This window comes from Odontomachus brunneus, unplaced genomic scaffold (assembly GCF_010583005.1).
Source record: "Odontomachus brunneus isolate Ranch 3 - 2012 unplaced genomic scaffold, Obru_v1 Obru_scaffold_012, whole genome shotgun sequence".
NCBI lineage: Eukaryota > Metazoa > Arthropoda > Insecta > Hymenoptera > Formicidae > Odontomachus > Odontomachus brunneus.
The window spans coordinates 1398463-1411646 of NW_022639462.1; the positions used below are offsets into that span (position 1 = coordinate 1398463).

The 13184-nt window shown below is 42.0% G+C and overlaps 1 protein-coding gene across 6 annotated transcripts in view; it reads right to left on the reverse strand.

Annotated features, from left to right (window-relative positions):
• LOC116840819 (potassium voltage-gated channel subfamily KQT member 1) overlaps positions 1–13184 on the reverse strand; it is a 73169-nt gene that overhangs the window by 29974 nt on the left and 30011 nt on the right. For 2 of the 6 annotated variants that reach the window (XM_032808047.1, XM_032808044.1), the window contains exons 5-10: positions 10287–10462; positions 9763–9903; positions 8161–8271; positions 7880–8086; positions 4064–4084; positions 1772–2013 (exon numbers count right to left, since the gene is read on the reverse strand). In XM_032808047.1, the coding sequence (XP_032663938.1) occupies positions 1772–2013; positions 4064–4084; positions 7880–8086; positions 8161–8271; positions 9763–9903; positions 10287–10462 (898 nt within the window). The remainder of the gene's footprint in view (positions 1–1771; positions 2014–4063; positions 4085–7879; positions 8087–8160; positions 8272–9762; positions 9904–10286; positions 10463–13184) is intronic. The other 4 variants (XM_032808050.1, XM_032808048.1, XM_032808045.1 and 1 more) reach the window with 3 other exon arrangements.

Genomic DNA, 13184 nt, shown 5'->3' on the forward strand with positions numbered 1-13184 from the left:
ATGTTTATTTGTACAGTGAAACATCAAATTATGGTTTGCAGTTTGCTGTTGCACAACGTTTTTACACTTTGGACATTTGATTTGACATAAAATTACTTTTTTATCACACAAATAAGTTAATAAATTATCTAAATTATGCGTTAAATAAAGGAACTCGTATAGAAACATGTTGCTTCGCCAAGAGTACTAGAAAGACTAATGTAAACACTAAAAATGGTAAGCACGATAAACACGGTCGTATTGAAAGATAAATATTAAGTAAATATTATATAAAGTAAAGAGAATTAAATTCCTCATATACACGATGTCTAATTTCAATGTATACTGTGTCCAAAAATAACATTCATTTTATAGAACTTCTTTTGTTAATAACTTTTTAACAAACAACGAGCCCCGACTAAAACCACTTGAAGGTTACTCAGAATGATGTCCTTGATAACATATCTCAAAAGCAAAGTGATTGGAGCTGGGTCCTTTATACGGAATATTTACCAAAAGTACCAATACTCAAATACTAATAACACTGGTGCTTAACTCGAACTTGATTAGATGACGTGCAAGTGTGCGTGTGCTTGATTAAACATGGCGCGTGAGTTTGGAATTATTTCTTGAATTAAATACGTGGGGTCAGATAGGGGAAATTAGTAGGAATGAGTGCGTAGATAATGTATAAGTGAAGGCGAAACAAAGCGTTAGGTGGAAAAGCACGATTCAGGGCGGAAAAGTATACATAGATAATAGAGGTCACGGCGTCATAAGGAACGTGTAGTTAGGATAGTGTAAATAATGCAGACAAGCTTGAATTAATATAGTAATGTAGAGGAAATTATCGGTAGAGGAAATGTATAATAGAAGACAGATAATAGAAGACAGAAGTACACAAAGGCTGGAGGAAGAAGAGGATATAAAAAATGAAGAGAAAAGATTTGTTCATTGAATTGGGTCAGGAAGTAAAATAAAAGTATATGGAAAAAAGATAACACAAGGATTATGGTGAATGCAAGAAAATTGAAGTGCAAATGATAAAAAAAAGGATATAGGATATGGAAAATTTTTTGGCGATATAAACTGAGAGAGATACATAAAAAGTGAAAAAAAAGTCAGAGAAAAAATCACTTTATGGAGTCAATAGAAAGTATAGAGTGAAGTAATGAAAGTAAAGAAATAAGGAAGAAAATTGAAGAGAAATTAAAAAGAGCAGTGAAAAGATCGAGTAGAAAAAATGGAAGGACAGAGTTTGGAATATTGTATGTAAGGACGATATAGCATTTATTGAGTGAAATAAGAAAGTATAATTAAACAAAATAAATAAGGAGAAGGTGTAAGTAGTGTAAAGGTTAAGTGAAAATTTAAGAAATTATAACAGCATTAAACACGAGAGTGATATTGTCAAGTCAACTGGAGAGAACGATAAAAATAAAGAATAGATGAATTCGTATTTCAGTAAAATTTTCTTCAAAAAGTTTTAGAATGTAACCTTGGCTTTTAAATATGAAACTTTCGACATAGAGTACATGTATATACTCAACATATATATATATATATATATATATATATATATATATCAGGAGTTTAAATATTCATATTTAAAGGCCAATAAAAATCTCCAGGATCAAGTACCAGTATTATTAGTGCCCAGTAATTGATATTCTCATCTTATGCCGGCAAAATTACAATTCATCAAAAGGATGAATGGTGGATGCAAGGTGAAATTTGTCCCGGTTACTTCGGCATCCCAACGTATTTCTTTCTGCTCGAGGCGATCACTCACCGATTGTCACGTCTCGCGCGATTCGGCGTGCCCGCCTTAGGTTCCTCCATGTAGAAAACCACGTCTCCCTCGTTGTCGAGGCGCTGATTCTCGTTCTGGCCGGTGCCGGCGCCGGCCGATATACCGCCGGAAATCGTAACGGGTGGCAGGGCCTGCTGCTGTTGCTGCTGGACGTCCATCCGGTTCCGCGACTTCCGCCTCTTCAGCACGCTCGCCTTCTTTGCCACCTGGATCATCAGAGACTGAACCCCCGGTGCCCTCCCATTACAACACACGTCGAACACAACATGCACTATCCCTACTGGCCGGCCATTCGACCGCTCTCTTTCTCGACACGACGACACGGGGAGCCCATCGTCATCGTCCGGGTATTTCCGACGCAGAAGCGACCATCTCTCCCGCGGGACGTCCCCGTACGTACGTCCAGCACGAACGAGGTATTTGCTGCGAGAAATTACGCCAGTCGCGCCGGCGATGTCGCGTTCGAATAGAACGCGCGTGTCTTTCTCCCCGACACTCGGCGCAGACGTACACTGAAACGTGGAAGCATCGTCGGGAAAAGTCCCCGGGGATTCCCCCGGCGATATGCCGGGCACGTTTTTACAAGAGCGCGTTCTCCTTGCCGCTCGTTTGCGGAACATCGATCACAGGCCGGACCAGGCAGGTATTCCTAAAACGTTCCACCGAACCAGCCAACGCATTCCGCTAATTGCGATCGCGACTACGAACGGGGAACTGCTGCGCAAACGTAGATCCGCGTTTCTTTCCTTTACTTTCCTCTTCTCTCTTCTCCTCTTGCTTTCTTACTTTTTTTCCAACACCCACGTTAGTATCGTACTTTTTCATCGCCGCGATTAGCAGGATGCGAAAGTGGCGGAGTTCAGTTGAGCTCTCGAGGAATACTCCATGTAGAGGAAAACGCTCAACAGCACTCCTCACGGCACTCATCAGTTTTCGGCATCCTTCGGATCCTCGGATCCAGTATCAAGGTGTACGAAGATTTACTAATTGTTCATCAATTATTTACCGATTACTATTAATCGTTTTCTTTGAAATCCCATACACCCTAATGCTCAAAAACATCCGCGCGAGAGTGTCGAAAACAGATATAAAGTGCCTACTACTTAAGAGGAAAATGTCTCCCCTTCTGATGTATGAGCCTCTCGGGAAGTATCTTTCGACTTTGCGCGGATGGCTTCCGTTTTCCGTATGCCTTTTGCGCGACGAATCGCCGTGCGGCACGACTGGCGTAAACTCCCGTCCCGTTTTTGCGTTGCAAACTCAAATGCAAGATCCAGATCTTGTGTTCTGCAGACTGATGCCGGCACAAAGAGCAACGTGGAGACATACACATACGCGCATACACACGCACGCACATACACACACGTACACAGCTATCAAATAGATATATAATTCAAGCGCATGCATACTACAAACTGTTGCTAAGTAAAGTCAAGTCACTTCTCATTGCATCGCCGATCGTTATCCGCGGAGATAACGCAACGGCAAGGAGACAAGAAGAATACATCGTACAATCAGAGTTACAGAAGCGCAAACATGATGAAATAAGAGAAAAAGAGAAAAAGAAAGCGATTACGTCGTTCCTCCTCAGGCAAGCTTTAAGAAGCTTACACGAAGCCGCGCTCGCTCAGAAGGAAGCAGCTCTCTCGATCGCATGAATCGTTCCGTTCGTTAAAAGGAACAATAGCGGCGTGTCGTCGGTGTACCACGTTGTCGATACACCTGTGATACTGCGCGCTATTGAGTCGCCTTCTGACAGAGAAAAAGTCACGCAACGCTAAAACCAAAGAGCAGCGCACTAATGTCACGAGAAGCTGCTCCTCCTCTTAGCTTCATGACAAAATTCGACAGAGCCTCGGTCCTCTCGACAACTAAATCCGTAGAGACGATATCAAACACTTTGGTCTCGCGCCGTACACTCTCTCGCCGCGTTAAAATTCCGAGTTAAGGTTCACCCCAAAGGCAAAGGCTCAGCTCTTAAAGTCGAGCGGCCGTCTTCGTGAAAGCTAAGCGTGTGCTGCGGAAACACCGTTCTTCGTGGACAGCGCGCGTCGAATATCTCTTAATATGCGTGATAATACATCGTACACATTCAGCCAGACACGGTGAGTACGGTGACTTCGGCTCATATAAGAAATGTAAGAGGTAGACGTTCGACGTAAACGGTGTAACGGAAACGTGTAAAGAAACGTGATATGAGAAAGTTGGAAAAAAATAAACATGCAAAAGAGAGTATATAAGAATGGAAATAAATATAAATCATTTACATACCATCTTCTTTACACAAATCAACTGAAATATATATTAGGTAAATTTTATCATCATTTAAATCATCACACTGATCGTCGTTTTTTCGCTATAGCGCTTTAATAAGTGACGTAATCGCGCGAAGTCGCGTACCGACTGTGGTAATTCCCCGGGACGGGGTTTCGTTCGAACAGAGAACAGTTCGAGAACTTTGGCAGCAGATGCAAAATGGAGACACTACTACTACCACGAAATACACCGTCGCCTCGTGTTAATCGAGCGTACGAGTGAAATGTGCCGATACGGCTCGTACTACGTCCCGTCTCGTATTGTATATGTTACGTACGTCAAAATGTTGTCGCTAACGATTTCGGATTTATCGCCGGCACATGCATGCCGCGGCGCCCGCGAAAATCGTGTCGCGCGCGCGCGCAACGTTCGTGCGCGCATTTTCTATCATGCCGTTGCCCCGCTTTATAACATCCGGCCACGTTGTGGCGCACGAGTAACATGGAAACACAATGGCCACGCCGACGATAATAATCGCCGGCGTAAATGGAAACTCAAACATAGCCGTGCCGAGAAATCAAGCGCCGCTGTAAAAAATATCGCGCGTTTGTTATTCGATTCGTATATTTCGGAGCAATTTACACAATTTACACAATGGGACAACGTCAAGCGCTTGGACTTTCCCAGCGATAACATTTGAAATGCAAATTTAATAAACGAGAGAGAGAGAGAGAGAGAGAGAGGGACAGATGGCATTACGAAGAGATGTGAGAGAGCAACTGACGACAGAAATTATTGACCGGCCTTTTACGGGATTTGTATCTATGCAACGCGACACAGACTAGTCGTCAGAGACTGTTGAAACGGCAATGTTTGCAATTCAAATTAGAGGAAAAAAAATGGATCGCAGAGCAAAAAGAGAAACAGAGAGAAGCTACAAAAATTGAAACGCGCGAACACGAGGACTTTATTGATCGAAATCAACCTAGTGTAAAAACGTTTATCGAGATATGTTGTAACGAACGATCTGCGCACACCCCACATATTCGGCATTCCAAATAATCAAGGATACTGTTAAAAAATCATAGGTATATATATACAGAGTGTCTGACAATTATAATAACACGATCGTTGTGTGCAGGTGAAGCTCATCAAACTGAACGCAAGATTTCTCTACCTGTTTCGCAAACAACCACGTAAAATTTTGAGTTACTGATTAAATCTGAACTGGACAGTGCGAATTTGAGCAAAAAGTCCTCGTCTTCTTTAATTAATAACGAAAAATCCATGTGGTTATTTGCAAAATGGTTGAGGACTTTCTTGATCAATTTGATTTGATGCACAAGCATACACACACACACACACACACACACACACACACACACGCGATCGTCATCACTGTTCATCTATCGTGTCGCGCGTGGTCATTCACCAATCTTCTTCCAATTAACAACTCCAAATTTTACGTGATTGTTTGCAAAATGGTGGGGAAATTTTGTGCTCAGAGTGACCTAATCTAAGTGCGTGTGATTGTGCGCGTTAATGCACTAACCTTCCTTAATTAATAACCAAAAGTCCACATGGTCATTTGCAAAATGGTAGAGAACGTTTTTGTTTGGTTTGACTTAATATGTGTACAAGCACACATACGACGGTAGATGTCGCAATTACTGCTTGTCTACCGCATCGCGCGCGATATCGTTCACACTCAATCTTCTTTAATTAACAACTGAAAATTTCGTTGGTGTTTGTTTGCGAAATAGTAGAGGAATTTTGCGTTCAGTTTAACGAGTTCTACCTGTACACCGTGGCTGCATAACAAACTGTCAGACACCCAGCGCACATTTCCAAAGGGTAAACAAACCATTTCGTCAAGAACTGATACCGTTGGGGATCGTTCGCGATTACAGATACGCACACCGAAACGGAACCAAGTCGAACCAGTGAGAACGAAAGCGCAACTCCCGTGACTTCGTATGTAAAGGCGGGGTGGGGATATAATAATAATAATAATAATGTACAGAAGCCTCTAAGCGCACCTTGTACTGCATATAAACACACGTATGTGACTAGCAACATGGAGGAAGAGAAAAAGGAGAACCAAAAAGAGGTGAGAAGGAAAGAACAGAATCGTCCGGATCGGTCTCGGTGGTAAAATAACGGCACATCGAAAACATCGAGCAGAATTCGCATTCTCCGCTTGCATCCATCCACTGCCAAATTGTCATCGGACAAGCAACACGACGATAAACGGCCGGCTTCGTCGTTATTGCTGTCACTGTCGCTGTTACCGTTTGTCGCTATGCGAAACCGACTCGCCACGACTGTGACAATTGATAATAATTGATAGCGACTAATGATAATAATAATAATAATATTAGACGACGCGATATTCCCTCGCAAATATCACCGTAATTGTGCCCCGATCGCGACTGAAATTACGCCGTGATAACTTTCAGCGCAGCGCAGCGTGTTACGGGCCCGTGGAAATAGCCGCGCTAATAGAACCGTGCAACGGCTTTAGTGTATTAAATTATTACGTATTCCAAACATTTGCACGAAGCGGCGCGGATCTACAGTCTTGGCCAAAATGTACGCGAGGCGAATGTAAACTCAGCCGGCTGGCGTGCGGTACGGAGAACTAAAGCCGCGATATAAATTTTTCGCTTCTCTTCTTGTCCCAACGACCTCATTCGTGATACATTTCGGGCACTTATTCCGCTTCGGTAATTTTCTAATTAGCCCGAGAACCACGCGCGCGGCTTGAGACTTATACCGCGAATCATCAGAGATACGTTCCGTACTTTTGGCCAAACCTGCGTGAAAGCTCTCGGCTACATCGGATCACCCGTCCGACCGTTGAGTGCGAATTTAGACTTGCCCGGAAGAGGAGAGGGCTTCGATGTGTTCGCTTCGTTTAAGAAATACATTATTCATTAATTGTGTATTTAACTTTCCCGTCTCTCGCTATTCAGCGCCCGCCTTATCGTGCGAAATTTATGCGCGAGATGTAATCGAAGCTGCCTGCACAGGTAGGGGTGAGTGGGAGAGAACGTTTCACTCGAAGCCGTAGCTTGAAATTCAACGGCTCAGTCTCGCTGATCGCTTTGCCACGAAGCGAGAGGGATGACTTTTATTATACGCGCCATATAACATTTCTCCTTGGGGCCGCTATTCGCGCGGCAGGTCGACGACACGAAGTGAATTTGATTTCTCGCAAATCCGCTTAAGAGAGCGCGCGTAAGGCGAGACGAGACTGGAAGAGACGAGACGAGACGAGGCGAGGCTAAGCTCGAGCGAACACAACGACGAGGCTCCTCTGTGACTCGGTATTAGTCGATAATCCCGACCGCACGTGGGAACGTAATCGTGGTAAAAGTCCGCGGATCTTGGAGAGCAATTAGCCCGGGGCACGATCGGGCACGGGTCGGGGCGAAATCGCGGGTAATTCCGGATCCGTTGGCGTGCACGGCAACCGGGATCGCGCCGACCGCGAATCGCGCGGGCAAGATCGCGTATCTACCGTCTCTCGCGTGCCTCGACGCTTCGATTCGCGACGGATTAGGTCGTCTATCGTTTCTCGCACGCGCGGTGAATCATTCGGTCGGTCGTTCGTTCGTTCGTTCGTTCGTTCGTTCGTTTGTTCGTTCGCTCGCTTGCTCGTCCGCGATAAATCCGAACGATCGAACGGCAATCGGGCTCGCCACCGCTCGGCACGGTCACTTCGGTACGCCCAAGGACATTGTATAAGCAGCTAAGAACATCAACAGTCAACAGCTAGTCAACGGCTACTGCTCCGCACCGCTAAACTCGCAGTAGGGGAAACATTACCTTTCCCAGTGGTGTCGACGGCTGCCCGGCCGGCGCCGGGTCCTTGATGTAGATGTTCCACGTGGCGACGCTGTTGATGGCCTTGTCGGCGGCGTAACACCTCCACAGACACTGTATCAACATCGCCGCAGCCGGTATCTGCCGATTGAAGTGCTTCTGCCGCTGCTTCTGCTGCACCTTGAGCGCGAAGCCGGAGCCCAGGATACCCTGAGGAGAGTTCGAGAGCACGCGTCAACTCGGAGCGCGTTTGGCCGCCGTTGAGACTCACGGCGTGTACTCACAGCTGGAAGTGCGAAAAAAGATATGGCGAACACGCTGAAACACGATGCCACTATTTTTCCCATCCACGTTTGCGGCACCGTGTCGCCGTAGCCTATCGTCGTTACCGTGATCTATAATAAACGAAAAAATACATAAATATAAATATGTAAATATGCACACATATGCTCTCCAGTGTGTATGTGTTTGTGCGTGTGCACACAGAAAAATACGTGCTTGCATTGAAGCAAATGCTTCTTGTTTCAAGTTCCATAAGTTTATAGCAATCATAAATTTTCATCATAAGCATCAAACTTATTCAAAATATACTCTGAATCTTAGTGAGGATAGTAAGTTTAACATTTCTACCAAAAATATTAAGTTAAAGAAAAAACCGACCTTGTTTACTACGTAGAGCTGAGTCCGCATTCTCTTCAAAGGAAAAGTTTTATAATACTCTTGTAAAGAGGATAAATCCTTCTTTTGAGAGAACATGATAAAATAAACTCTTCTGAAATCTGTGATAGATATATTTTAAGACTATTGTCAAGAAAATATTCTGCGTTGAAGATAACCATCACTTGGAAGAAGAAAAGTAAACTGAGTAATCGCTTTTCTGATAGTAGAATAATATTTTTCTATGTGTGTGTATGTGTGTGTGTAAAATTATCCCTGCGACGCTAATGAAATCAGATTTAGCCCGGAGGGTTTTGCCGCGCGAACAGTTAACAAATCTGTCGGCAGTCTGGCTAGTGAAATTCAATTAATTAATCCTGTTAATTAGCGCATTACACCCCGATAAGTAACTCGCGTTCCGCGGCGACGGCAACGGCTGCACTTCGAATCGGAGCACGTAAACGCGCGCGGTATATCGATATCCGTATCGGTTGCATTCGTTGGAATGTATCATTGTCGCACGCCGCGCGACGAGAATTGCGAATCGATCGTCGCGGCGATTAGCGCCGTCGCTCGCGATTATTCCGCCTGGCTGATGAGCCACGCGACCGCCTCGAGGTCGTTCGAATCGTTCGCGGGATCGATTCATTCGCGACGTAATCCTTTATTGCGTCTTGTTCCCGACTCGACCTCGCGAATAGTCAAATACGAAGGTAAACAAATAGAAAGCGCAGGTTCGCGTGTCTTTGTTGATGTCGTTGCACAAAAAAAAAGGAATCAATATTCATTTAAAACTGATAACATACTCAAATTGACGATCGTTGTTTCATAGATATTTTAGCTACGATGCGTAATTTTATTAGAACTTTAAAGCCTTGAATTTCAATAGTTATAATTTTATTTGAACGCTATGATAGTTTTATAAGAAATGCAATATGATTATTTTTATGATAATGGCATTTTTTTCCGACATTTAAAAACATAATATTGTCAATCTGATATTTCGCGCTTTCCACGCAAACACATTCGTGAAAATAATTTCTGAATAATAAAAAATATATTTCTCTCTGTTGAATTATATAAAAGATATCGATGCAAGTGGCTTGACTATATTTAACACCATGTAATCTTATTTTAAGATTTGCACGTCAAAAGCACAGAGATAGTTTCGAAACAAGAATCTTTTCTTTTTCTGTGTGTTGTGTAAATAATGAGCGAGGGAGACTTACTACTCCCCACCACAACGCATCAGCGTAGCTGGAGAAGTCTGTCTTGCCGTCCGGTCCGACCGCGTCCTTTTCGGCGAGGTACACAAAGTAACTGCTGAAAATAAGGCCTAGGAATCCAATGTACAGCGTTGTGATTAGCTCCTGCGAAAGAAGAGAAAACGTTTCGTAAGACACGCTAAGAGAAAATCTAGAAAAATAAGAAATATCTCTTTATTCGACAGATACTATGATGGCGACATATTTACTTGCATTAACATATGTACTTTTACATGGAAAAAAAGGATTTTTTTCAACAGAGATTTATTTTATTAAAACGGTTGCTTTTCAGGAAAGCATATTATTCATTTTATTCAGCAAAGAAGATTTGAATAAATGTGTTATTACAGTATTTACACACAGGATAAATATTTTCTATTTCTTTTTTGTTAATCTCCTCAGTAGACGAATATGCAAAGATATTTCTCTTCGTTAACTTGACGCTGTGCACGTCGTTATACGGAATTTTAAGTAGAACAATATGATACCTGACGATGTATGAAAACCACCGAGCCCAAAAGCCGCCACGTGCCGCCTTGACGATCGACATGGAGCATTCGAAGAATTTGCAAAAACCGTATGCCACGAATGGCGGAAGTTGCGAACACCTGACCGTTGCTCCCCACCGACAGCACTACCATAGAAGCTACCACGACGATTAAATCTGCAAGCATCGTGAGAAATTCCACTGTCGGCTTGATGAAGAAGGTAACCGCGGCAGTACAAGCGCAAACGTAGGTTAATTAGCGTAAATATTTTCCCTCTCCATGTAAGGGGAACATGTTTCACGTCCGTTGGTTGCGTCAATTAAAATAAATATTTTCGGTCGCGGAGCAGTACCGATTAAGCGAGCGTAATCGGCTGCACCGATAAATGCGGAGCGCGTGTGTAATCCGCTTAATGCTTAATCCGAGCGTTACCGTTTATCCGTAAAATTCATTTGTCGGCGTCGTGGACGCGCATCGCCGGTTGAAAGAGACGTCTTTCTTTTTGTCTGGGCGTTATGTCATACATGTGCACGCGTAGTACGTGACTTCTCTCTATGTGCAAATCAACTGTCATATATATTTATCGGCACGGCTTCGTTCTCGAAATCTCTGCTTTAATCTAGCCTCCTTACACCTCTCTCTTAGGCTGTTTACGATAATTCGAGTTGGAGTAAGTACGAGTTAATTTCACTAGGGCCGAGAAATATGATAGGACAAGCATCTAGTATTTTCATGATTTATGACAACTCAATGCTGTCCGATAAATCGAGTAGAGTAGAATAGAGTTAAAGTAGTATAGCGGATAGTATATGTATAGGAATTAACAGTATCAAGTAACATAGTTTCGTAAAATATGTAACAATGATATTACAAAACAATGATTTATTACATTTTAGAAAAATTAGAAACACTAAATTAAATTATGGAAATGTATTTGTGAAATATTCAATAATAATAGGTTAATAATAGATTAGAATAATCGTTTTCTACTTTTGGATATTTCACAAATACATGATACCTTTTCATAATTTAATTTAGTGTTTCTAATTTTTCTAAAATGTAACAACTCATTGTTTCGTAATATTATATTGTTATATATTTTACGAAACTATGTTACCTGTTAATACATATACTATCCGCTATGCTACCCTTAGGGTCGGTTTATCCAACCTCTTGCTAAGCTAACTAACAGTTAAATCTTATGTCTGTTTCTACCTAATTTAAAGGAGAAACAAAGACAGACGTATGAGTTAACTGTTAGTTAGCTTAGCAAGAGGTTGGAAAAACCGACCTTAGGGCTATCGCACACAAATTGACATAACTGCATATGCATAGCATAAGACCGTATGTACCAATGAGCATTGAGTATTAAGTCGCCATATTGGTGTTCGATGTTTAATATTCGATGCTCATTGGTCCATACGATCTTATGCTATGCATATGCAGTTATGTCAATTTGTGTGCGATAGCCCTTACTCTACTCTACTCTACTCGATTTATCGGACAACATTGAGTTGTCATGAATCATGAAAATACTAGATGCTTGTGACTATCATATTTTTCGGCCCTAGTGAAACTAACTCGTACTAACTCCAACTCGAATTATCGTAAATACCCTTAGTTAAGTTAAGAAAGTATCTCTCTTAGTTAAAAGAAATACTACCGGTGTAAGGGGCTATAAGTATAGGGGGAGGGGGAGAGGAGGAGTAAGCAAAGTGAATTTTTTTTATTCTCTCTTATCACTTATCCTTATTTCTTACTCCAAGTTTACTTCGTGCATTAGCGGCGCCGCATACGAATTGACATAACACTAACGTACCGTAAGAATTGACCAATCACTTTGAGTATCGTCGAACCGTAAAGCTGGCCATACACACTTTTCGTAACAGTAACCGTAAGACGTAACGTAAGAATTGACCAATTACGATCGAGTATTCACAAAAATGGCGACATTACAATTCGACAATTCTCAACATGATTGGTCAATTCTTACGTTACGTCTTACGGTTACTGTTACGGAAAGTGTGTGTGGCCAGCTTAAGGTCGCCATTTTTGTGAATACTCGATTGGTCCATTTTTAGAGTACGTCTTACGTTACTATTATGTCAATTCGTGTGCGGCGACTCTTATAGACGAGTCTTAAAATATGTATATGAACGCCGGCTCCGCGTCGTGACATGTACGAGAAGGTTAAATGTATAACCGGTTAGGTAATTATTTAGAATAATTATCCTCCGATTTTGATGAAAATAGGCTCATTCGACGCGTTTTTGCATAAAATAAAAGAATCTGGCCGAAAAAAGTGTCGCTCTGCCTCGCTAAGCGAGATATTTAGTGTTAAAGTTAGTCACATCCGAGGTTAAGGAATCTGTCATCTGGGTACGTATTATGAAACTTGTCGGAATCGATTCCAGTCAGAATTAGAGTCCCCATAATAAGAGTCTGGCCTATGTTTCCAGTTCGACATGACGTCGTTGATAAGATGAGATAAGATTAAATGATATGAAGGCTGCGTTCCAAAATTCACTGCCAGTATTGAAATTCTATAGTATACATAATATGAACTATAGATTTTCAGTACTGGCAGTGAATTTCAGAACGCAGCCAAAATAAGACTTCTCTAAGATATGAAGAACTCATAGAACGTATAAACATTATTAGTCAAAATTAATGTTTATTATTACTAAAGTACTAATAATAGTTATATAAAGAAGTAATAAACAGCACAAGTAATTAAATAACTTATAATAAAATAATATACAGGGTGTTCAAAAAGTCCCGGACCGGTGAAATATCTCGAAAACTAAGCATTTTAGAAAAAAATGTTTCAGATAAAAGTTGTGGCGTTTAAAAAGATGTATTTACTGATCACATCAGTTTGACCTTGGGTTGCGTAGC